Source organism: Mercenaria mercenaria, chromosome 2, assembly GCF_021730395.1.
Source record: "Mercenaria mercenaria strain notata chromosome 2, MADL_Memer_1, whole genome shotgun sequence".
Classification (NCBI taxonomy): Eukaryota; Metazoa; Mollusca; class Bivalvia; order Venerida; family Veneridae; genus Mercenaria; species Mercenaria mercenaria.
The window spans coordinates 25708426-25733354 of NC_069362.1; the positions used below are offsets into that span (position 1 = coordinate 25708426).

A 24929-nucleotide genomic window follows, 5' to 3' on the forward strand; every position below is an offset into this window, starting at 1 on the left:
AAGAAACCACTGGCCCAATATAAAAATGATTTCACAGATATTTTCCTTGCACACTTAATTACAGTTGTTCAAGTCTACTGTTAAACTCAGGTTAACAAACAAGGACCATCACGGCCATCTATTTTAATGTTGCTCATATTTACCACAGATAATGTAAGATAATTAAAGTTTGTTGATCAGAAACTTACCTTTCCTAACTTCAGATATAGTCGTTTCAAATATAGTCATTATAAGCTTAGCAAGATTTAATTCCTTAAATTTTGTTCTTTTTCATGAAAAATACCTGAATATGGCTTAAAACAATATTGGTTTTTGAACCACTTCATGGATAATTAGTAATGTTGATCAGAAGCGTTCTTGTATGGTTTGTCTTGATTGCTTTTATAGCCAGAACTGAAATTAGAAAAAAAGCTTTATAAACAACTAACGTCAAAAGCAAGGCCTAAAGGTGAAGGTCAGTCAGTTGTCATGGCATTCGTGTTTATGATAAGAAAGTTTTCGTAAAGCTTTTGTAATATTGAGGAAGGTTTTGAAATAGTTGAGTGCTGCCATTATAGACAAGCTAGTAACATATGAAACTGTGATTTTCACCAGCCAGCAATTTGGGAAACAGATCAAGGCTCATGGTGCATGTCTTTCTAGAATGATTATATACTGATAGACTGAAAGAAAAACAGTAAGGCAGCAATGTTGAGACAAATGGACTGTTGTTTTCTTCTGATTTTTAGCTCACGTGAGCCAAAGGCTCATGGTGAGCTTTTGTGACCGCTCAATGTCCGTCGTGCTTCCGTCAACATTTTTAGCTCACCTGTCACATAGTGACAAGGTGAGCTTTTGTGATTACCCTTTGTCCGTCATCTGTGTGTCGGTGCGTCAACAATTTCTTGTCTGCACGATGGAGGTTTATGATTTTATTTTAACCAAACTTGCACACAACTTGTATCACCATAAGATCTCGGTTCCTTTCTTGAACTGGCCAGATCCCTTTATGGGTTCCAGAGTTATGGCCCCTGAAAGGGCCAAAACTAGCTATTTTGACCTTGTCTGCACAATAGCAGTTTCATTTATGATTTGATTTTAACCAAACTTGCAGACAACTTGTATCACCATAAGATCTTGGTTCCTTTTTTGAACTGGCCAGATTCCATTATGGGTTCTAGAGTTATGGCCCCTGATAGGGCCAGAATTAGCTATTTTGACCTTGTCTGCACAATAGCAGCTTCATTTATGATTTGATTTTAACCAAACTTGCACACAACTTGTATCACCACAAGATCTTGGTTCCTTTTTTAGAACTGGCCAGATTCCCTCAGAGGTTCCAGAGTTATGGCCCCTTAAAGGTCCAAAATTTGCTATTTTGACTTTTGCAGCCATATAGAGACTTCATTTATGGTTTGATTTGATACAAACTTCCAAAATATCTTCAACAACAATAAATCTTGGATTCCATGACGAATCTGTCAGATCCAGTCTTAGGTTCCAGAGTTATTTTATATCTGATAACCTCCCCTGATTGTAATCAAAATGGATTTATATCAGTAAGTACTTATAGGACTTATTTGAAAATTCATTATTGTTATTAGTTGGACTGAGACAATTAGGGTAGATAACTATGGACTGATTTTATGTCAAATTATTTCCCTTTATTTCAAATTAAAATGGGTATATTTCCGTAACTAATGAAGATACTGATCTGAAATTTCATTTATGTCAACAGATGGACTTGGACAATCAGTGAAAATACATATTAACTGAATTTATGACAAATTACCTCCCTTTATTTTTTATCTAAATGAATACACCTAAGCAGCTTCCAATGAGATTGGTATGAAATGTTATTTATGTCTTTCATGGTAAGAAATAGTCATTAGATAACTCTATATGAATACTTTACTAATATATTGTTGTATAGGCTTGTACTCTGTATCTTCTACATGCATATACCAATGGATGATTACCTCCCCTGATTTTAATAAAAACTGATTTATCTCGGTTAATATTTATAGAACTCATTTGAAATTTCATTATTGTCTTTAAATGGACTGAGGCAATCAGGGTAGATAGCTATGGACTGATTTTATGTCAAATTACCTCCCTTTGTTTCAAATTAAAATGGGTGCATCTCAGTAACCAATGAAGATACTGAATTGAAATGTCATTTGTGCCATCAGATGGACTCTGACAATCAGAGTAGATAACTTTTGACTGAAATTATGACAGATTACCTCCCTTTATTTTATGTAAACGAATATATTTCAGCAGCATCTCATGAGATTGATTTTAAATGTTATTTAAGTCTTCCAGGGTGAGGAATAATCATGTTATTACAAAAATGCAGCATTTGAGCCTAGGACCCTCAAACTTGGTATGGAAATTGGCCCTGACTAGGTCAAAAGGGACTGTTACAAGAAAATGTTTATCCTTATGATATTTAATGTGTATGCCTATGTGCTCTGTGTCAAAACTTGATCATATCACTTTGAGCAGTGGTACTCAGGTGAACGATACAGGGCCATCATGGCCCTCTTGTTAAAAAAAAAATCTTCTTAAAAACCACTGGGCAGAATTACACCAAACTTCACAGGAATGATCCATGGATGGTACCCTTTCAAACTTGTTCAAAGAATTTTATTCCATGCAGAACTGTGGTTGCCATGGCAACTGAAAGGAAAAACTTTAAAAAATCTTCTTGTCCAAAACTGCAAGGCGTAGAGCCTTGATATTTGGCATGTGACATCATCTAATGGTCCTCTATGAAAATTTTTCAAATTATACCCCTGGGTTTAAAAGAGGCCCCACCCTGGGGTCCCAAGTTTTACATAGATTTATATAGGAAAAAACTTTAAAAATCTTCTTGTCCAGAACTGCAAAGCATAGAGCCTTAATATTTGGCATGTGACATCATCAAATGGTCCTCTATGAAAATTGTTCAAATTATGTCCCTGGAGTGGAAAGAGACGCCTAGGTGTCCCAAGTTTTGCATAGACTTGTATAGGAAAAAAAGTCAAAAAATCTTCTTGTCTGAAACCACAAGACCTAGGCCTTTTATATTTGGTATGTAGCATTGCTTTGTGGTTCTCTACTAAGATTGTTCAAATTATAACCCTGAGGTTAAAAGAGGCATGCTCCGCTCTAGTCTTTTACATAGACTAGGAAAAAAACTTTAAAAGTCTTCTTGCCTGAAACTGCAAAGCCTAGGCTTTTGATATTTGGTATGTAGCATTGCCTAGTGGTTCTCTACCAAAATTATTCAAATTATTCCCCTGGGGTTAAAAGAGGCCCTGCCCTGGGGGTCCCTAGTTTTACATAGACCTATATAGGGAAAAAAATTAAAAATCTTCAAGGCCTAGGCCTTTGATATTTGGTATGTAGCATTGCCTAGTGGATTTCTAACAAGATTGTTCAAATTATGCCCCTTGGGTGAAAAGAGGCCCCGCCCCGGGGGTCACTTGTTATATGAGTTATATAGGAAAAATACTTCAAAAATCATCATGTCATATTTCCTAGACTGTTTAATTATAATTACCTGATGACCCAAAGTGATAAGGGTCACCTAACTATGACATAGATCTACTGACCTACTTTCTTGTTTTTTAAGATACAGCCTTGAAATTTGGATGATATGATTCAAATTTTATAATTTATATTGATTCTTTTAGTATTATGAGGAGTATATTAAATAATAACTTTTTGACAAACTTCATATTTTGCCATCACAGATTCGAGACTTGACAATATTTCTGCAGCTGAATTTGTTACCAAAAGAAAAATTGTAGTTGTCAATTACAGTGGCTGCAGTGAGTGCTGACAATTAGTGTGTCTCATAAACAAGTTAAAAGTATTTCTGGAAAAGGTTGTATTGACATTTATTGTTTTGTTATTGAGTTCCTTCTCATTCTGCAGATAATGTCAGACATTTCTGGTTACCCTGACATAAACTAATAGTGATATATGTGTGGCTTTTTCTTGAAATCGTCAAATCATAATTCACAGCTTGCATTGCCTTTTATAGATGACAAGTAAATGCAGAGTTATTGCTCCTGATTTGACAATGATTATTGATGGCATTAGTGCTGTAAAAACTGTCACCTTCTACTTTGGTTAATTGTTGGGAAGTTGTTTGTTATTTTTAAACAGGTTTAAAAAAACCAAAACAAGTTATTAAAATGGGGTATGTTTTTATTTAGGCAAGCAGGTGGTGCCAAACTGATTGTTTCTGCTCAATACCTTTATTTTTAGGCTGGCGATATTCGCCAGACTATTATAACCATATATCGAGTTTTTGTAAAGTTCAACAGGTGCTGAGACTGACAACACAAAATATAATTTCATGTGCAATTCAAATAGTCCGCCACGTTAATCAGTTTTGCCATAGAGTTGTATAAAGATTGTTAAACTTACCTGTTTCAATAGATCTACTTGCGCAAACATATTATAATAATGTTTTATTTTTCTAACGGTAAATACTTGAAAGATAACATTAGAAAATATTACATAATGATGGTAAATTAATTCGCCTCCATGAATGAAATGTCCGTATGAATGGAACTAACTCAACGTTGACCGCTTTGTTATAGATTATGACCTCGGTCTAAAAGGAGCTAAGTAAACAAACGCTGGTTCCGAGAAACAATCGTCGATATGAATTATACTGCGCATTATTCGACGACCTGACATAATGTAGAAAATATGAAATATGAAATATTAATTAAAATTAACTAATAGTGATATGAGTTATGTCAGGTCTTATATTTAGGGCTTAAGTTTTAAGAAACTATTCTTTCAGATCATTTGCTATAGGTACTAAGGGACGTAATCGCTGCGTGATTGCCACAGTAATGTGATAAGAAACAAGAAATAAGACCACATTATACCTGTTTTTAGGCTATTTTTACATTAATTCGTTTTAAACATTCTGACGAATACTGAAAGATATAATGTAAAAAGCACTTTGTCACCAATTTGCTTTAAGGGTGGGGGGTGTAGATGTAGCGAGTTTTGTTTAAACACACGTTTTCAACTTTTTTCAGGTTATATTAAGATAGTGGACCCGTATTGGTAATGTTTAACAATTGCACTAACTTGATACGGTTCTGAAGTTAACATATTTCGCATTGTGATTCATCTTTAAATGACTTTTACCGTGTCGTTGTTGTTTGTTTGTTTTTTATTTGTTAATTTTGTATGTTATGTCTTTTTTCCTCCAGCTGAAACAGAGACAAATTTCAATGTGATAGCCATTGTGCAGAACGATCACAGAGAATTCATTTTACCAAATATTTTTCTAAATGAAACCTCAAAATATTGTGTAACAATTATAAAACACTGGGGAGCCTCGAGTAAAAGGATTTAATCGGAAAGAAATTATATAAGCTCCAACTTTTGAAAATTATGACTTTGCTCTATGCATTCATAAAGAACCATAGGGCAGAAGTAAAACCTACCTTTATATATTTATTCAAAACTTTGTAAAAATAAATGCAAAATCAAGAATCTTTACAAATGTAATTAAGTATTTTTCAAAGATGTCTAAACATTCACCCTTCAGGTCAAATTCATTTGAAACAGCAAAAAATGACTAAGAAATGGCTAATCAAATTAATTTCCGCTTTTGTACGACAGATCAATAATAATAAGCTTAAAAAACCAACAGTGTATCTTACTCGAAAAAAGAAAAATAATGGACAAAGTTTGGTCCTAGTAGGGTTTGAACCTACACCCTCCTGAAAAATAAGTTAAAGTTATCTCATGATAGGAATTGAATACTCTTCAAAAATACATTATTACGGGTACGTCAATTTTCCTAACCATCGCATTAAGGAAGCAACATGGCTAGACAATAATCATTAACAGTCCCGTTTATAGCAGGGTTCGAGCCCAAAATTTCCCTCATACCGACAAGAAAATCGCCCCATTTGATCAATGTTCATACATTCACACATAATGTGTGTGTTGGGTGGGGGTTTGCATATCGAAATATAGATGTTGTGTTTGTTACCTTTATATTTTATCTGATATTATGTCCCTCAATGTTTATTATCGCTTCGTAAGAAACATATATATACGGTTATGGCACGCCAATTGTCCAATAATAACGTTAACCCAGGTTTACGGTAAAAAAGTAGACTTAACAATTACAGGTAAACAAGGGATTTCAAACGTAAAACCAGGGTTTTCTAATACTTACCCATATTTTCGGGCGAAAACACGCCCGTGAACCAAGGTTTCAACTAGGTTTTTCAATTGAACTTTGAATTTCGGCCGTTATTTTAAGTTCACGAGCGTGAACCTATGTTTACGGGAGTAAACCAGGGTTCTCTGGTGTAAACCATAGCTTACGAACGTGAACATATGTTAACGACCGAGAACTTAGGTTTACGACCGTGAACATGGGTTTACAACCGTAAACATAGGTTAACGCTGGTGAACATATAAAAATGACCAAAAATCATAGTTTTGTTCGAGAAACCAAGTCTTTCGAACTTAAACCTACGTTCACGTTCATAAACTATGGTTCACGCTCGTAAACCCAAGTTCATGGTCGTAAACATAGGTTAGATAGATAGATAGATTTATTTCAACATAAAATGTACAATTTACATGGCGACTTATAATTAAAACATACAATCAAACAATAAACAAACATGTATGAATTAATATAGCCATGCCAATCAACATTATATGTTAAGGATTACACAAAAAAGAGTTAAAATAAACTCTTATTTCCATTGTGGTCCTTAAGATATAGTATTGTATGACATAGGAAGAATAATTTATCACAGTAAAAAAATAATCACAGAAAAATACCCGAAGATAAGTTTGTATAAAAATCCTATACTTAAAAATGATTGACTAGTATAAAAAATGATTGACTAGTAAAAAAACACAATGCAAAAATCTATCTATAATGCAATCTAACTAAAAGTCATATTAAGCTTAAAAAATGTTCCTTAACCTTACGTTTAAATGAATACATGGTTGTGGCATCCCTAACATTTTGTGGCAGACTGTTCCATAAACAAACACGTCCGTATACAATGGTTCTCGGCAATCAAATTATCAAACAATTACAGTCTTTGTCGAAAAACTATGATTATAGAATACTAACATAAATTTTCGAGCAAACACACAGTATAACGGACTTAAACTATAGTTTACTCTCTTGGACCCATGTTTAAGTCCGACAAACTAGGTTTCTCGATTGAACTTTAACTTGAATGCACAAGTTAGTCAAGATCACAACAATACCCAATGCTCGCCTTAGTTTAATATGGAAAACCCATAATATCTAAGATTTTGCAAACACCTTTCCCGCACAGTTTTCATTCAGTGGTTTGTGATAGCCAGCCTTTCTGTACTTTCAGTACTTTGATTGGTTGAGGAATTGAAATGAAACTTGAGCTGTCTATAGGTTTAAAGTAAGAGTAAGTTTATGAGTTGCATTTGGATTCAGTGGATTGGAAGTCAAGGTCTCTGTTACTAAAAATAGAAAAAAAGCTACTGCTTAATATCTTTTAATACTTTAGATTGATGTATTGGAATTAAACTTTGCATAAGAAATTACATCATTGTGCAATGATTGAAGCATTGGACTGTTGTACGTTTTGTTATGTATGAGGTATAAAACATTAGAGGATTGTTATCTGGCATATAAGGCTGGTGTTCTGTTTGGGATTTCACTCAGCTAGACCAGAGTATGGTGGCTGATTTCTGCCATTTTGTGTATTCGTGTCGGTGAGGCGAAATGTCAAAGTAACAAAAACACGAAAGGTTGAAATGATGCTTATTTGTCGTGTGTTCACCTATCGACCTCCGAGGCGAATACACGAAGTAACGAAACATTGAAGGCGAAATAACGAAATTTCAAAGGCGAACATACAAACTTTTGTATTAATCACTTTTCGTATCGGCGGGTATTAAAACTTCGTTATTTCGCCTTCAGTGTTTTGTTACTTCATGTATTCGCCTCGGAAGGCGAAAAGCAAACACACAAAAATTGAGCTGTTTTCGACCTTTTGTTACTTTGACCCGCCGACAGGAACACATGACAAATGTTTCGTGTAGGGTCTGCCTTAATACACTATAATAATGGCGCAAAATGGGGCGTAATGCATATATGAATTCAGTGCCAGAGCTGAAATACATGAAAAGTGACATGTTTTATTGCATATGAAACATTTAATTTCTGTCATAAATTGAGAAGAATTTTTGTATAAATGGTAAAAAACATTATCTAGATAGCATTCAAAGTTCAGGTCGGGGTAATGATATGCCCCGTAAAACTGACAGAAGCTTTTTGTGTGTACATATAATAATAGTGATAAAATATCTACACAATGACATCTGTCATGGAATATAAATCATTATCTTTCGTTTTAGGACAAATATTATTTTATAAATGGTAAAACACATTATTTAAATAGCATATTCATTTCAGCAGCATATGTGTATATAATTGTTACACGCATGCCTACCGGAAGGCGAATACACAAAAGGACGAAATTGCACATTTGTCGTGTGTTCATGTCGTCGGGTTGAAGTAACAAAAGGTCGAAAACTGCTTATTTCTTGTGTGTTCGCCTTTCGAGGCGAATACACGAAGACACGACAAAAGAAGGGCAACAACCGAAGTTTTGATACCCGCCAACATGAAAAGTGATTAATACAAAAGTTTGTGTGTTCACCTCTGAAATTTCGTTATTTCACCTTCAATGTTTCGTTACTTCATGTATTCGCCTCAAATGTCGAAAGGCGAACACACGACAAATAAGCAGTTTTTGACCTCTCGACCCGCCAACACGAACAAATATGCATTATTTCAACCTTTCATGTTTCATTACTTCGACATTTCGCCTCGCCAGCACGAACACACAAAATGGCAGAAATCCGCCACCATATAGTCCTTGACTTAGTGAAAAACACAGAAGTGCTTAAAAGTTGTGTGATAGGAAGTTGGGATGCCAGTGCCCTTTTGACACATATCTAGTTGAAATTTGACTTCAGGTTAATTTCCTGTCCTCATAATTATTATGTAGTGATAATACCTTTTTCACAATATGAAGGTGGCATAGAATTAATTTGAAAATGTGTGACACAGCTTCCTCAAACAGGGAGTAATGTATAAATGCAGTGAAGGAAGGGTAGAGGGTGGGGCAGGCACCCAATCTCTTATGATAAGTAAGATATATTTATGCCCCCCCCCCCACCCCACTGGGGGAGATATATTGTTTTTGCTCCTTCCGTCCATCTGTCACACTTCATTTCCGATCAGTAACTGGAGAACCATTAGACCTAGAACCTTCAAACTATTGTTTTTGGGGTCACTCAAAGGTCAAGGTCACAGGGGCCTGAACATTAAAAACCATTTCCAGTCAATAACTTGAGAACCACAAATGACCCAGAATGTTGAAACTTCATAGGATGATTGGTCATGCAGAGTAGATGACCCCTATTGATTTTGGGATCACTCTATTAAAGGTCAAGATCACAGGGGTCTGAACATGGAAAACCATTTTTTGGTCAGTAACACTTGAGAACCACTTGCCCCAGAATGTTGAAACTTCATAGGATGATTGGACATGTAGAGTAGATGACCCCTATTGATTTTCTAGCAGCAGACAGAACTTGGAAATCCATTTTCGGTCAGTAACTTGAGAACCATTTGATCTAAAACCTTCAAACTTATAGGGTGAAAGGATTTCAGAGTAGATGACCGTAAATGTTTTTGGGGTCACTCTATCAAAGGTCTAGGTCACAGAGGCCATCTGTCCGTCACACCTGATTTTCGATCAGTAACTGGAGAACCATTTGACCTAAAGCCTTCAATGTTCATAGGATGATAGGGCTTACAGAGAAGATGACCCTTATTATTTTTATTGTTACTAGATCAAAGGTCAAGGTCACAGGGGCCTGAACATGGAAACCGTTACTGATCAATATCTTCAGAACCACTTGACCCAGAATGTTGAAATTTCATAGGATGATTAAACATGTAGATTAGATGACCCCAATTGCTTTTTGGATCAGTTGATTAAAAGTAAAGGTGACAGGGACCAGAACACGAAAAATGGTTTCTGATCAATAACTTGAGAACCATTTGACCCAGAACCTTCAAACTTCATAGGATGATAGGACTTAAAGAGTAGGTGGCCCTTATTAGATATTTGGGGTCACTTGAGCTAAGGTCAGGGTCACAGGGGCCTGAACATAGAAAACTCTTTCCAATCAATAACTTGATCACCACTTGCCCAAGAATGTTGAAACTTCATAGGATGATTGGACATGCAGAGTAGATAACCTGTATTGATTTTGGGGTCACTTAATCAAAGTTCAAGGTCACAGGGACCTGAACATGGAAAACCATTTCAAATTCATAACTTGAGAACCACTCAGCCCAGAATGTTTAAACTTAGTGGGATGATTGGACATGGCAAGTGGATGATCCCTATTGCAGCAAACCATCAGTGTCTATTTGACTTTCGCTCATGTCCCCTATTGACTTCTTGCCTATACGACTAAGTATTGGGGGAGACATGCGCTTTTCTACAAAAGCATCTTCTAGTCTTTTCTGTAGTTGTATGCTCTATGAACAGTATGTTTTATCTATTTAGAAATATAAAAGACCTGTCCAAACTATAAGATTTTAATGAATAAAATTTCATACAGCATTGTATGCAACCTAAATGTAGTTTAAGTGCACATCTACATTAATTTTGTACAGAATATTTTATACCAAAGTGTTGTTAGCTTTTAAAAATATTTTAGATTTTGAATTTTAAGAAAATGATCCTTCAAAAACAGATAAAACTCTTTCCTAAAAATATACAGATTAGCTTTAATGGTTTCTTTATATCACATTTTGATTCTTAAAATGTTTTTAGCCCACCATCATCAGATGGTGGGCTATTAAAATCACTCTGCGTCCGTGGTCCGTCCGTCCGTCATTCCGTCCGTCCGTCCGTCCGTCCGTTAACAATTTCTCGTTATCGCATCTCCTCAGAAACTACTGGGGGGATTTTGACCAAACTTTGTCAGAATGATGTATTGGTACCCTAGTTGTGTCCCCCTGAAAATCAGACTGGTTCAACAATTTATGAGTGAGTTATGGCCCTTTGTTTATTTCTATAATTTATATAGATTTATATAGGGAAAAACTTTGAAAACCTTCTTGTCCAAAACCACAGAGCCTAGGGCTTTGATATTTGGTATGAAGCATCATCTAGTGGTCCTCTACCAAGATGATTCAAATTATTTGTCTGGGGTCAAATATGGCCCCACCCTGGGGTCACATGGTTTATAATGACTTATATACGGAAAAACTTTGAATAACCTCTTGTCCAAAACCACAGGGCCTAGGGCTTGATATTTTGTATGTGACATCATCTAGTGGTCTTCAACTAAGATTATTCAAATTATACCCCTAGGGTCAACTATGGCCCCGCCCTGGGGGTCATATGGTTTACATAGACTTATATAGGGAAAAACTTCTTGTCCAAACCACAAAGCCTAGGGCTTTGATACTTGTAATGTAGCATCATCTAGTGGTTCTCTACCAAGTTTGTTCAAATTATCCTCCTAGGGTTAAATATGGCCCCGCCCCGGGGGTCACATGGTTCATATAGACTTATACAGGGAAAAGCTTTTAAAATGTTCTTGTCAGTAACTACAACATTCAAACTTGGACCACATGTATATTTTTGAGTGGCAAGATGAACCTTGACATGAGATGACCTTGATTTTGACCTAGTGACCTACTTTCACATTTCTGTAGCTACAGCCTTCAAATTTGGACCACATGCATAATTTTGTGCACTGGAAAAAACTTTGACCTTTATTTTGACCTAGTGACCTACTTTCACATTTTTGAAGGTACAGGCATCAAATTTTGACCATATGCATAGTTTCGTGTTTCAAAATGAAATTTGACATTGATTTTGACCTAGTGACCTACTTTCACATTTCTCAAGCTACAGCCTTCAGATTTGGACTACATGCATAGTTTTGTGTACCGAAAAAAACTTTGACCTTGACATTGACCTAGTGACCTACTTCCACATTTTTGAATGTACAGGCTTCAGATTTGGACCACATGCATAGTTTTGTATTCTGAAATAAAATTTGACCTTGATTTTGACCTAGTGACCTACTTTTACATTTCTCAAGCTACAGCCTTCAAATTTGGACCACTTGCATAGTTTTGTGTACTGAAATGACCTTTGACCTTTACATTGACCTAGTGACCTACTTTCACATTTTTAAGGTACAGGCTTCAAATTTGGACCACATGCATAGTTTTGTATTCCGAAATAAAATTTGACCTTGATTTTGACCTAGTGACCTACTTTTACATTTCTCAAGCTACAGCCTTCAAATTTGGACCACATGCATAGTTTTATGTACCGAAACAAACTTTGGCCTTTACATTGACCTAGTGACCTACTTTCACATTTTTAAAGGTACAGGCTTCAAATTTGGACCACATGCATAGTTTTGTATTCCGAAGTAAAATTTGACCTGGATTTTGACCTAGTGACCTACTTTTACATTTCTCAAGCTACAGTCTTCAAATTTGGACCACTTGCATAGTTTTATGTACCGAAATGAACTTTGACCTTAAGATTGACCTAGTGACCTACTTTCACTTTTCTGTAGCTACAGGCTTCAAATTTTAACCACATGCATAGTTTTGTGTACCGAAACAAACTTTGACCTTGACATTGACCTAGTGACCTACTTTCACATTTTTGAATGTACAGGCTTCAAATTTGGACCACATGCATAGATTTGTGTTGTGTACGGAAATGAAATTTGACCTTGAGCTAGTCAATAAGTCTTGAAATTTGGAACACTCAAAAATGGCACATTGGTGGGCGCCAAGATCACTCTGTGATCTCTTGTTTGCATTAACTGTAGGACAGATTAACAGAAAAATCAATGGAAATATCAAATGCTTTGACAGAAAAAGAGAAATCAATAGGCCCCGAGAGGATAATTGTCTCCTCCAATGTCTTAATTTGATATTATCTGTGGAATTATAAATTTGCTTTATGAGTATTGAAATTTGCCATAAAAAGTAACACTATTTACTGTTGAGTTGCATCCCTTTAGTTGCCCCATTAGGCGAAAAAAAAAATGTTTGTTTCCGGTATCCCGACCTACCCAAAAATTTTGGCCCGACCCTAAATGTTTTTATGGCTTTGGAGATTTTTTTTTTCAACTTTTTAACAAAAAGTTGCAAACTGCACTTTTTATGCTTTAAACATGGTCAGTGATGTTAGAAATCAACTTACTGATGCTCTAAAGGCATAACCCCCTTATTTGTATTCATTTTTTGACACAAAAATAATTTCCGAAAGGTCTCACTTAAAACAAAATTTAAAAAAAACCAAAAAACAAACAACAAACAAACCTACCTACCCTGATTATTTTTAGCATGTTACTGGAAATAAAGAATTTTTTTTTAGGCCTTAAAGATAAAAGAACTGGGTTAACAAAAAATGCAGGAAGTGCTTTGAGCAAACTAGATAGATAATTCTTAATATTAAACATGTTCATTATGCAGGTATAAAAATAACAATGATTTGGAACTCCTGATTTCTTATTTAGATTCCACAAAAAGCCTGTAAAATGCTAGTTATGTAAAGGAGAATGTTTAGTAGGTATGCTGCTTACTTGTAAGACCTTGTAATATCTATACCTAATTGGCAGGTTGTTTAAAAATTCATTTTATTGTTTGTTGGTATTACCATTTAAGTTTTAAACATTAGAAAAATGCATACCATGTGGTTTTTTTTAGGTGCATGATCATTTGATTTCTATGCTTTAGGATTACATAGTTCATGATCTACCTAGTGTGGGTTCTATACATAAGTTGGATATTTTAGGTACATGACATGATTAAAATTCTGTACATCAAGTGGACGTGTAACTTGTTTTGTTTTAGGTACCTGACCATTTTAATCCTATACTTTAGGAAATTGTATACCATGTGTTATTTAAGGGTCATGACCATTGAAGTTCTGTATATCAGTTGCATGTGTAACATATTTTGTTTAGGTCATCATGACCCTCTTGTTTTGGGTACATTACCATTTAAGTTCTGTTCATTAGGTGCATAACCATTTAATTTCTATATATTAGGAGAATTTATACATTGTGTTCTTTTATGGTAATGGCCATTTAAATGCTTTACATTTGATTGACATTTAAAGTGGGTTGTTTTAAGTACACAACCAATTTTAAGTTCTTCAATTAGAAAATGGCATTAGGAGAATATATTATAGTATATGTTCTTTCAGGGGCATGACCATTTAATTTTTTTTTATATTAGGAGACTGTACACCATGTGTTCTTTTAGGTGCACCATTCAAGTTATATTCATTTGGAGAAAGTGTAACAGTGTACTTTTAAGTACACAGCAGTTTAGATTCTATTTTGTAAGAGGAAATGCAACAAGTGTTGTTTCAGGTACAAGTCCATTTTTGTTCTGCATATCAGATGGATGTGTAACATGATTTATGTTAGGTGCATGACTACATTAGGAAAGTATATTATTATGTCTCCCACCCTCTGGGGGAGACATATTGTTTTTGCCCCGTCTGTCCGTCCGTCACTTCATTTCTGACCTAGAACCTTCAAACTTCATAGGGCAGAAGGGCTTATGGAGTAGACGACCCCTATTGTTTTTTTGGGTCACTAAATCAAAGGTCAAGGTCACAGGGGCCTGAACATGGAAAACCATTTCCGATCAATAACTCACTCTGTAAAAGGTCAAGGTTACAGGGGCCTGAACATGGAAAACCATTTCCAATCAATAACTTGAGAACCACTTGACCCAGAATGTTGAAACTATACAGGATAATTGGACATGCAAAGTAGATGACCCCTATTCATTTTCTGGTGACTCAATTAAAGGTCAAGGTCACAGCAGCCAGAACATGGAAATCCATTTCTGGTCAGTAACTGGAGAACCATCTGACCTAGAACCTTCAAATGTTATAGGGTGATAGGACTTAAGGAGTAGATGACCCCAATTATTTTTGGGGTCACTCCAAAGGTTAAGGTCACAGTGGCCATCCATCCATCACACTTTATTTTTTATTAATAACTGGAGAACCATTTGACCTAGAAACTTCAAACTTCATAGTTTGATAGGGCTTACAGAGTAGATGATCCCTATTATTTTGGGGTTTGCTAGATCAAAGGTCAAGGTCACAGGGGTCTGAACATGGAAAAAACTTTCCAGTCAATTACTTGAGAACCACTTGACCCAGAATGTTGAAACTTCATAGGATGATTGGATATGAAGAGTAGAAGACCCCTATTGATTTTGGGGTCCCTAGGTCAAAGGTCAAGGTTACAGGGGCCTGAACATGGAAAATGGTTTCCAGTCAATAACTTGAGGACCACTTGCCCCAGAATGTTGAAACTTCATAGGATGATCGGACATGCCAGGAAGATGACCCCTGTTGCATCCAACTATCAGTGTCTCTTTGGCTTTTGCTCCTGTCACCTATTGACTTCTTGCCTATTACAACTATGCACTGTGGGAGACATGCTTTTTTCTACAAAAGCATCTTCTAGTTATATACCATTATTTCTTTTACAAAAATTACAACATTAGGAGGAAGTGTAACATGTGTGCCTTTAAGTACATAACTATATTAGTTCGTTACCTTAAGGATGTGTATAACCTGTTCTGTAAGCATAAGACTCATTTGAGTTCTAAACATAAGGAGGATGTGAATCATGTATTGATTGTGAAAGAGATTGCATAAAGGATATGTTCTTGCATAAACATATTGAAGGTTTTGTGTTGGTGGTATGTTTAAGTTCTGTGCTGTGGGAGAATGTATAACAGGTACGTTAATATGTGACCATTTAAGTTCTGTGCTGTGGGTGAATGTGAAACAGGTATGTTGATATGTGACCATTTAAGTTCTGTGCTGTGGGAGAATGTGTAACAGATATGTTGATATATGACCATTTAAGTTCTGTGCTGTGGGAGAATGTGTAACAGATATGTTGATATTTGACCATTTAAGTTCTGTGCTGTGGGAGAATGTGTAACAGATATGTTGATATGTGACCATTTAAGTTCTGTGCTGTGGGAGAATGTGTAACAGATATGTTGATATGTGACCATTTAAGTTCTGTGCTGTGGGAGAATGTGTAACAGATATGCTGATATTTGACCATTTAAGTTCTGTACTGTGGGAGAATGTGTAACTATTATGTTGATATGTGACCATTTAAGTTCTGCACTGTGGGAGAATGTGTAACAGATATGTTGATATTTCACCATTTAAGTTCTGTGCTGTTGGAGAATGTGTAACAGTTATGTTGATATTTGACCATTTGAGTTCTGTGCTGTGGGAGAATGTGTAACAGATATGTTGATATGTGACCATTTAAGTTCTGTGCTGTGGGTGAATGTGTAACAGATATGTTGATATGTGACCATTTAAGTTCTGTGCTGTGGGAGAATGTGTAACAGATATGTTGATATGTGATCAGTGTTATATATTAAGACAATGTTGTTTATTTGAAAGTTCTTCCTATGCAAAATACATCTTCCATGAAAATATTTTCCAGTTGTTACATTTTTAGCTCACCAGAGCACAAAGTGCTTAAGGTGAGCTTGTGACCGGTCATTGTCTGGCGTCTGTTGGTGTCCGGCGTGCGTTGTCCGTCAACATTTGCCTTGTGAACACTCTAGAAGCCACATTTGTGACCCAATCTTTATGAAACTTGGTCAGAATGTTAGTCTTGATGATCTCTTAAGTTAAGTTTTGAAACTGGGTCATGTGGGGTCAAAAACTAGGTCCGTAGGCCAGATCAAAGGAAAAGCTTGTGAACACTCTAGAAGCCACAGTTGTGACCCAATAGTTATGAAACTTGGTCAGAATGATTGTCTTGATGATCTCTAGGTCAGGTTCGAAACTTGGTCATGTGGGGTTAAAAACTAGGTCAGTAGGCCAGATCAAAGGAAAAACTTGTGAACACTCTAGAGGCCATAGTTGTGACTCAATCTTTATGAAACTTGGTCAGAATGTTTGGCTTGATGATCTCTAGGTCCAGTTATAGTCTGGGTCATTTGGGATCAAAAACTAGGTCACATGGTCAAATCAAAGGATATATTTATGAACACTCTAAAGGCAACAATTGTGACATATGAAACTTGACCAGAATGTTTGTCTTGATGATCGTTAGGTTAAATTTGAAACTGGGTCATTTAGGCTCAAAAACTAGGTCAGTAGGCCAGATCAACTCTGGTGAGCGATATAGGACCATCATGGCTCTCTTGTTTATGATTAATATTCTTATAGAAGGCAGTTAAGCATTTAATGTGTATCTATATTATGTTGAATCTCTATAGGTAATTATACACTCTGTTGTCTGAAGTAGAATTACAAGCAAAACAATTATTTTCTGTTTGATAAATACAAGCATAATGTGCATTCATGTCATGGATATTTTGTTCTCAGACAAAGCAATTAAATTTCAGATACAGATATTAATACATATATATTTGCTAGGCATAAAAGATATTTGTTCGATTCAGTGTAAAATTGAAATATCTCTCACGAATGAACACCAGATGCAATATTTTCACAAGTGGCATAGCCGGGAGTGAAAATGGAAACCCCATCCAAGCACTTGTTGTGAAGGATGGGGTTCATTATTGGAAATAGGCCGGAGGCCGAAAATATATATATTCAGCATGCTGTCCTATCAACCGTATCAAGATTCGCTACCTTTAAAGGCTAAAATAGCCATACAAGTCACGTGACCAACCACATATAAAACCATGAAAAAGCGTGCAAAATTCTTAGTTTTTAAAGTATCATGTTGGCTAGAAAAAGAACTGGGCTGGGGCAAACAAAAAGTGGTGGGTTCCTATATATATTTTCGGCCTCCGGCCTATTTCCAATAATGAACCCCATCCTTCACAACAAGTGCTTGGATGGGGTTTCCATTATTTTCACTAGGCCTTCGCCTCTAATATATATCTGGTATAATAATAATATATATTCAGCATCTTTAAAGAGCCAACATGAATAAAAAGGAACCAAAAGAATAAAAATATTCAAACAATAATTTTTATTCATCCAAAAGTTGTCCTTCAAGAACAATGCCTTTGTATGAAGAATCAAATATCTTCTTAAATCATTAAATACATAAAGAAATATATCATCATTTTAAGAGTCACAATACTATTTGCTACAAGTATTCAGTACAGAGGAACTGAAATTGGACGAACTTGACTCAATTTCTCTAAGATAGTATTTATGGAAATTCTTAGCTGAAGACCAGTCGGCAGTCTTAAGAATATCCACAATTTACATCCTGAAAAATAAAGCAGCAGACGAAGATGCAGCTCTAAAAGAGTGAGCTTTATAAATTCCAACGTCAATTCCAGCACGAAAAATTTACCGCTTTCAGCCACCTAGCAATTGTGCTCGTAGTAACAGCTTTATAGGTTACAAATGAAATAAACAACTGACGATCCTTTCTTAAGGACTTAGTACATTTCAAATAGTAATTCAAAGTCCTCACTGGACAAAGTTCAGTTTTTTCGAAACATTTGATTTCAACTTTAAAAGGAATTCCTGGTTTTGAACACTTAAGGTTCTCACATACACAAACTACTTTATCACTTTTAAAGCAAAGACTGTCAACACACAAAGACTTCAATGTTTGAGCTCTTGCAGCTGTACTCAAGGCTAAGAGAGTCACTAATTTTAAGGTCAATAATTTTAATGATAAAGAATCCAAAGGCATCCAACTGGAAATATGATTCAGAACTATGGAAACGTCCCATGTTGAAGAATATCTAGCCTTAGGGGGGTTACTTACAAAAAGTCCTTTTACAAAACGCGACACAACAGGTAAATTACTGTTCCAATTTCCATGAACAAGTTTTAATGTCTCAAAAATCACTGATTTATGGGTAGAAATAACACTATATGACTTTTTTAGCTCACCTGAGCAATGCTCAGGTGAGTTTTTCTGATCGCTCGATGTCCGGCGTCTGTCGTCCGTCGTCTGTCGTCTGTCGTCTGTCGTCTGTCGTCTGTCAACATTTAGCTTGTGTATGCGATAGAGGCTGTATTTTTCAATTAATCTTCATGAATATTGGTCAGAATGATAACCTTGATAAAATCTAGGCCGAGTTCGAAAATGGGTTATCTCGGGTCAAAAACTAGGTCACTAGGTCAAATCAAAGAAAAACCTTGTGTATGCGATAGAGGCTGTATTTTTCATTTAATCTTCATGAATATTGGTCAGAATGATAACTTTGATGAAATCTAGGCCGAGTTCGAAAATGGGTCATCTCGGTCAAAAACTAGGTCACTAGGTCAAATCAAAGAAAAACCTTGTGTATGCGATAGAGGTGGTATTTTTCAATTAATCTTCATGATTATTGGTCAGAATGATAACCTTGATGAAATCTAGGCCGAGTTCGAAAATGGGTCATCTCGGGTCAAAAACTAGGTCACTAGGTCAAATCAAAGAAAAACCTTGTGTATGCGATAGAGGCTGTATTTTTCAATTCTTCTTCATGAATATTGGTCAGAATGATAACCTTGATGAAATCTAGGCCGAGTTCGAAAATGGGTCATCTTGGGTCAAAAACTAGGTCACTAGGTCAAATCAAAGAAAAACCTTGTGTATGCGATAGAGGCTGTATTTTTCAATTCTTCTTCATGAATTTTGGTCAGAATGATTGCATTGATGAAATCTAGGCCGAGTTCGAAAATGGGTCATCTCGGGTCAAAAACTAGGTCACTAGGTCAAATCAAAGAAAAACCTTGTGTATGCGATAGAGGCGGTATTTTTCAATTGATCTTCATGAATTTGGTCAGAATGATAACCTTGATGAAATCTAGGCCGAGTTCGAAAATGGTCTTCTGGGCTCAAAAACTAGGTCACTAGGTCATATCACGTAAAAACCTTGTGTATGCGATAGAGGCTGTATTTTTCAATTGATCTTCATGAATTTTGGTCAGAATGATTACCTTGATAAAATTTAGACCGAGTTCAAAAATGGGTCATCTGGGGTCAAAAACTAGGTCACTAGGTCAAATCAAAGAAAAACCTTGTGTATGCAATAGAGGCTGTATTTTTCAACTGATCTTCATGAAATTTAGCCAGAATGATTACCTTGATAAAATCTAGGCCGAGTTCGAAAATGGGTCATCTGGGTCAAAACTAGGTCACTAGTCAAATCAAAGAAAAACATTGTGTATGCAATAGAGGAGTATTTTCAATTGATCTTCATGAAATTTGGTCAGAGTGATTGCCTTGATGAAATCTAGGTCGATTTTGAATATTGGTTTTCTGAGGTTAAAAACTAGGTCCATAGGTCAAATAAAGAAAAATCTTGTGTATGCGATAGAGACTGTTTTTTTCAATTGATTTTTATGAAATTTGGTCAGGTTGATTGCCTTAATGAAATCTAGGTCGAATTTGAATATGGGTCATCTGAGGTCAAAAACTAGGTCACTTGGTCAAATCAAAGAAAAAACTTCTGTATGTGATAGAGGCTGTATTTTTCAGTTGATCTTCATGAATTTTCGTCAGAATGATTGCCTTGATAAAATCTAGGTCGAGTTTGAACATGGGTCATCTAGGGTCAAAAACTAGGTCATATCTAAGAAAATGCTTGTTTTATCGCAAGAGACCAATTTTTTGGTCCATTCTTAATGAAAATTGGTCAGAATATTTGTTTCCATGAAATCACTAGGTCAAACATGTTTTACACTGTTATGGAGTGTTTCTTAGGTGAGCGACCTAGGGCCATCTTGGCCCTCTTGTTTAGCTCACCTGAGCAATGCTCAGGTGAGTTTTTCTGATCGCTCGATGTCCGGCGTCTGTCGTCCGGCGTCAGTCGTCTGTCGTCTGTCGTCCGTCGTCTGTCAACATTTAGCTTGTGTATGCGATAGAGGCTGTATTTTTCAATTAATCTTCATGAATATTGGTCAGAATGATAACCTTGATAAAATCTAGGCCGAGTTCGAAAATGGGTCATCTCGGGTCAAAAACTAGGTCACTAGGTCAAATCAAAGAAAAACCTTGTGTATGCGATAGAGGCTGTATTTTTCATTTAATCTTCATGAATGTTGGTCAGAATGATAACTTTGATGAAATCTAGGCCGAGTTCAAAAATGGGTCATCTCGGGTCAAAAACTAGGTCACTAGGTCAAATCAAAGAAAAACCTTGTGTATGCGATAGAGGCGGTATTTTTCAATTAATCTTCATGAATATTGGTCAGAATGATAACCTTGATGAAATCTAGGCCGAGTTCGAAAATGGGTCATCTTGGGTCAAAAACTAGGTCACTAGGTCAAATCAAAGAAAAACCTTGTGTATGCGATAGAGGCTGTATTTTTCAATTCTTCTTCATGAATATTGGTCAGAATGATAACCTTGATGAAATCTAGGCCGAGTTCGAAAATGGGTCATTTCGGGTCAAAAACTAGGTCACTAGGTCAAATCAAAGAAAAACCTTGTGTATGCGATAGAGGCTGTATTTTTCAATTCTTCTTCATGAATTTTGGTCAGAATGATTGCCTTGATGAAATCTAGGCCGAGTTCGAAAATGGGTCATCTCGGGTCAAAAACTAGGTCACTAGGTCAAATCAAAGAAAAACCTTGTGTATGCGATAGAGGCGGTATTTTTCAATTGATCTTCATGAATTTTGGTCAGAATGATAACCTTGATAAAATCTAGGCCGAGTTCGAAAATGGGTCATCTGGGGTCAAAAACTAGGTCACTAGGTCATATCACGTAAAAACCTTGTGTATGCGATAGAGGCTGTATTTTTCAATTGATCTTCATGAATTCTGGTCAGAATGATTACCTTGATGAAATTTAGACAAAGTTCGAAAATGGGTCATCTCGGGACAAAAACTAGGTCACTAGGTCAAATCAAAGAAAAACCTTGTGTATGCAATAGAGGCTGTATTTTTCAACTGATCTTCATGAAATTTAGCCAGAATGATTACCTTGATAAAATCTAGGCCGAGTTCGAAAATGGGTCATCTGGGGTCAAAAACTAGGTCAATAGGTCAAATCGAAGAAAAACATTGTGTATGCAATAGAGGATGTATTTTTCAATTGATCTTCATGAAATTTGGTCAGAGTGATTGCCTTGATGAAATCTAGGTTGATTTTGAATATGGGTTATCTGAGGTCAAAAACTAGGTCACTAGGTAAAATTAAAGAAAAATCTTGGGTATGCGATAGAGACTGTTTTTTTCAATTGATTTTTATGAAATTTGGTCAGGTTGATTGCCTAATGAAATCTAGGTTGAATTTGAATATGGGTCATCTGAGGTCAAAAACTAGGTCACTTGGTCAAATCAAAGAAAAAACTTCTGTATGTGATAGAGGCTGTATTTTTCAGTTGATCTTCATGAATTTTGGTCAGAATAATTGCGTTGATAAAATCTAGGTCGAGTTTGAACATGGGTCATCTAGGGTCAAAAACTAGGTCATATCTAAGAAAATGCTTGTTTTATCGCAAGAGACCAATTTTTTGGTCCAATCTTAATGAAAATTGGTCAGAATATTTGTTTCCATGAAATCACTAGGTCAAACATGTTTTACACTGTTATGGGATGTTTCTTAGGTGAGCGACCTAGGGCCATCTTGGCCCTCTTGTTAAATTCTTCAAGAAAAACAAGAAAGTTACTATATCCGTTTCAGAGGGTGAAACGGGATTACAGCTCCTGATACAACAAACCCCTAGACCACTTCCTCCACGCTGACGAATACTGTTTCCTAGTTCCAATCTCCAGCTCTTGAAATCATGTCCAATAGCCACTAATCGGAATCCTCTATCCTGGGGCACAACCCGAGACAAGACCCCAATCAAGCACAGTTGTTTTCCCCTAGGTGTTTTCAATTGTTGTACCATAGAAGAAGATTCGGTTGTCTGGTAACCTATAGGAAGACAAAATCCAAAATGAAGAAACAATGCAAACAGGTTGTTAGGCCCAGTAAACGGCAAATTAAAAGAGCTTCTTCAACTTCATCCTCCATAATCTTATTCAAGACCTTACTCAAAAGGTTAAATGGAGGAAAAATATATGGTTCTAATCCCTTCCAATTCAGAGAAAAAGCATTCACTGCCCAAGCACCAGGGTCTGGCATCCAAGAGACATAACAATCTAATTGCTTGTTCAAACGTGAAGCAAACAAATCTATATTTGGTTGCATAAAATGTTTGGAAAGTCTATTAAAGATATCCTCTTTCAGCTTCCATTCAGTTGTATCTGAGAAATTACGAGATGCAAAATCTGCTTGCAAATTATTAAAAACCAGGTAAATGGAAAGCTGACAAGAATATATTCTTTCCAAAGACCAACTCCAAATCTGTTTTGCAAGATTGTCCATATCAGGAGAACACATACCACCCATTTTATTCACATAAGAAATTGCAGTTGTATTATCTGATTGGATGCCAATGTGAATATCCCTATGTTTTGAAAAAAGAGACTTTAAAGCAAAGAAAATTGCAAGTAACTCTAAATAATTTATATGATAAATCATTTCCCTACGAGTCCATCTGCCTCCAACAGTAACAGAGGAATCAACATGAAAACAACCCCAGCCTGCATTCGACGCATCACATTGAATCCAAGTTGAAATTGAATCTTGTCTTATCTTCTTACCATTTTTGGCTCTGATATTTTTGACCCACCATTCAATTTCATTGGTTGCTAAATCAGTAAGTTTCAGTACTGCATTATAATCACCAAACAGGCTTAAACCTTCTACTTTCAGCCGCTCAAGACTTCTGTAATGTAATGGGGCTTCAAGAACTGCATGGAAAGCATTTATTAAAAGACCAATGAATGAAGCTAGATCTCTTATCCTGACAGAGTCTTGATCTAACAATTTTGAAGCTTTAGAAATAATTTTTTGTATTTTTTCTTCAGGCAAAAATACCATGAACAAAACAGAGTCTAAAATATACCCAAAGAACACAATTCTCTGGCAAGGAATTACAACTGATTTTTCATTGTTAATGACAAAACCCAATGCTTGCAACTTTTTATACATTGTCATTGCATTATGGCGACAACTTTGTTTGTCTTGATTCATATTAATAGAATCATCAATGTAATAGGAGCATCTTATGCCCAACTGTCTGAAAAATGCAAAGACCGGTTTCATGATTTTTGTGAAAACAAAAGGGGCTGATGAGAGCCCAAAGGGGAGACAACTGAAACAAAATAAGTCATTCTTCCAAGTAAATTTCAGATACTTTTGACTATCATGATGAATAGGTATTGAAAAATAAGCAGATTTAAGGTCTAAAGAAGTAAAGTAATCATTTCTCTGTACTAATTCCAAAACATATGGAAAAGTCTCTTGTTTAAAATGTTCATAATGAACATAAAAGTTAAGATGTTTCAGATTGATAACTGGTCTCCATTTGTTGCTTTGGGGCTTAGGAACTATGAAAATATTTGAAATAAAATCCCCTGACTCTTTATCAGTACCATAAATTGCGCCATCATCTAACATTGATTGTACTTCCTGATCAGCCAAAGCCGTTTCTGCATCATTAAAATTAATCTCATTTGGAAGTGAAGTTTGCACTGGTGTTTTGTCAAAAACAATTTTATAACCTTGCATAGCTTCTAAGACCAATTGGTCAGAAGTTAATGATTTTCATTCACTAAAAGAAGCCAACAATCTCTCAGAGTTACTTACCTTTGCTTTAGAGCCTATCTCAACTAGTTTGGGGAAGCATTAGTAGTTGGCTGAGTGATGGTACATGAAGGTGCTCTTCTCGTCCTATTGCCAAACTGGTGTTGGTACCCAAATTGACCATATCTCTCATTCTGTGTGTACCCATAAGGTTTATTTCGTTGCATTGCTCTACCTCTAGCACGCATAGGTCCTATACCA

At 35.9% G+C, this 24929-nt stretch overlaps 1 protein-coding gene across 5 annotated transcripts in view; it reads left to right on the top strand.

Annotated features, from left to right (window-relative positions):
• LOC123562038 (vitamin K-dependent gamma-carboxylase-like) overlaps positions 1-24929 on the top strand; it is a 134825-nt gene that overhangs the window by 27027 nt on the left and 82869 nt on the right. The window contains exon 1 of one of the 5 annotated variants that reach the window (XM_053533006.1): positions 13505-13658. The exons of 2 other annotated variants lie outside the window; for them this stretch is intronic. In XM_053533006.1, the coding sequence (XP_053388981.1) occupies positions 13648-13658 (11 nt within the window). In that variant the 5' untranslated portion in view covers positions 13505-13647. Of the gene's footprint in view, positions 1-13504; positions 13659-13877; positions 13943-15833; positions 15860-24929 lie in introns of those variants that run through there. 2 more of the 5 variants (XM_053532992.1, XM_053533012.1) reach the window with 2 other exon arrangements.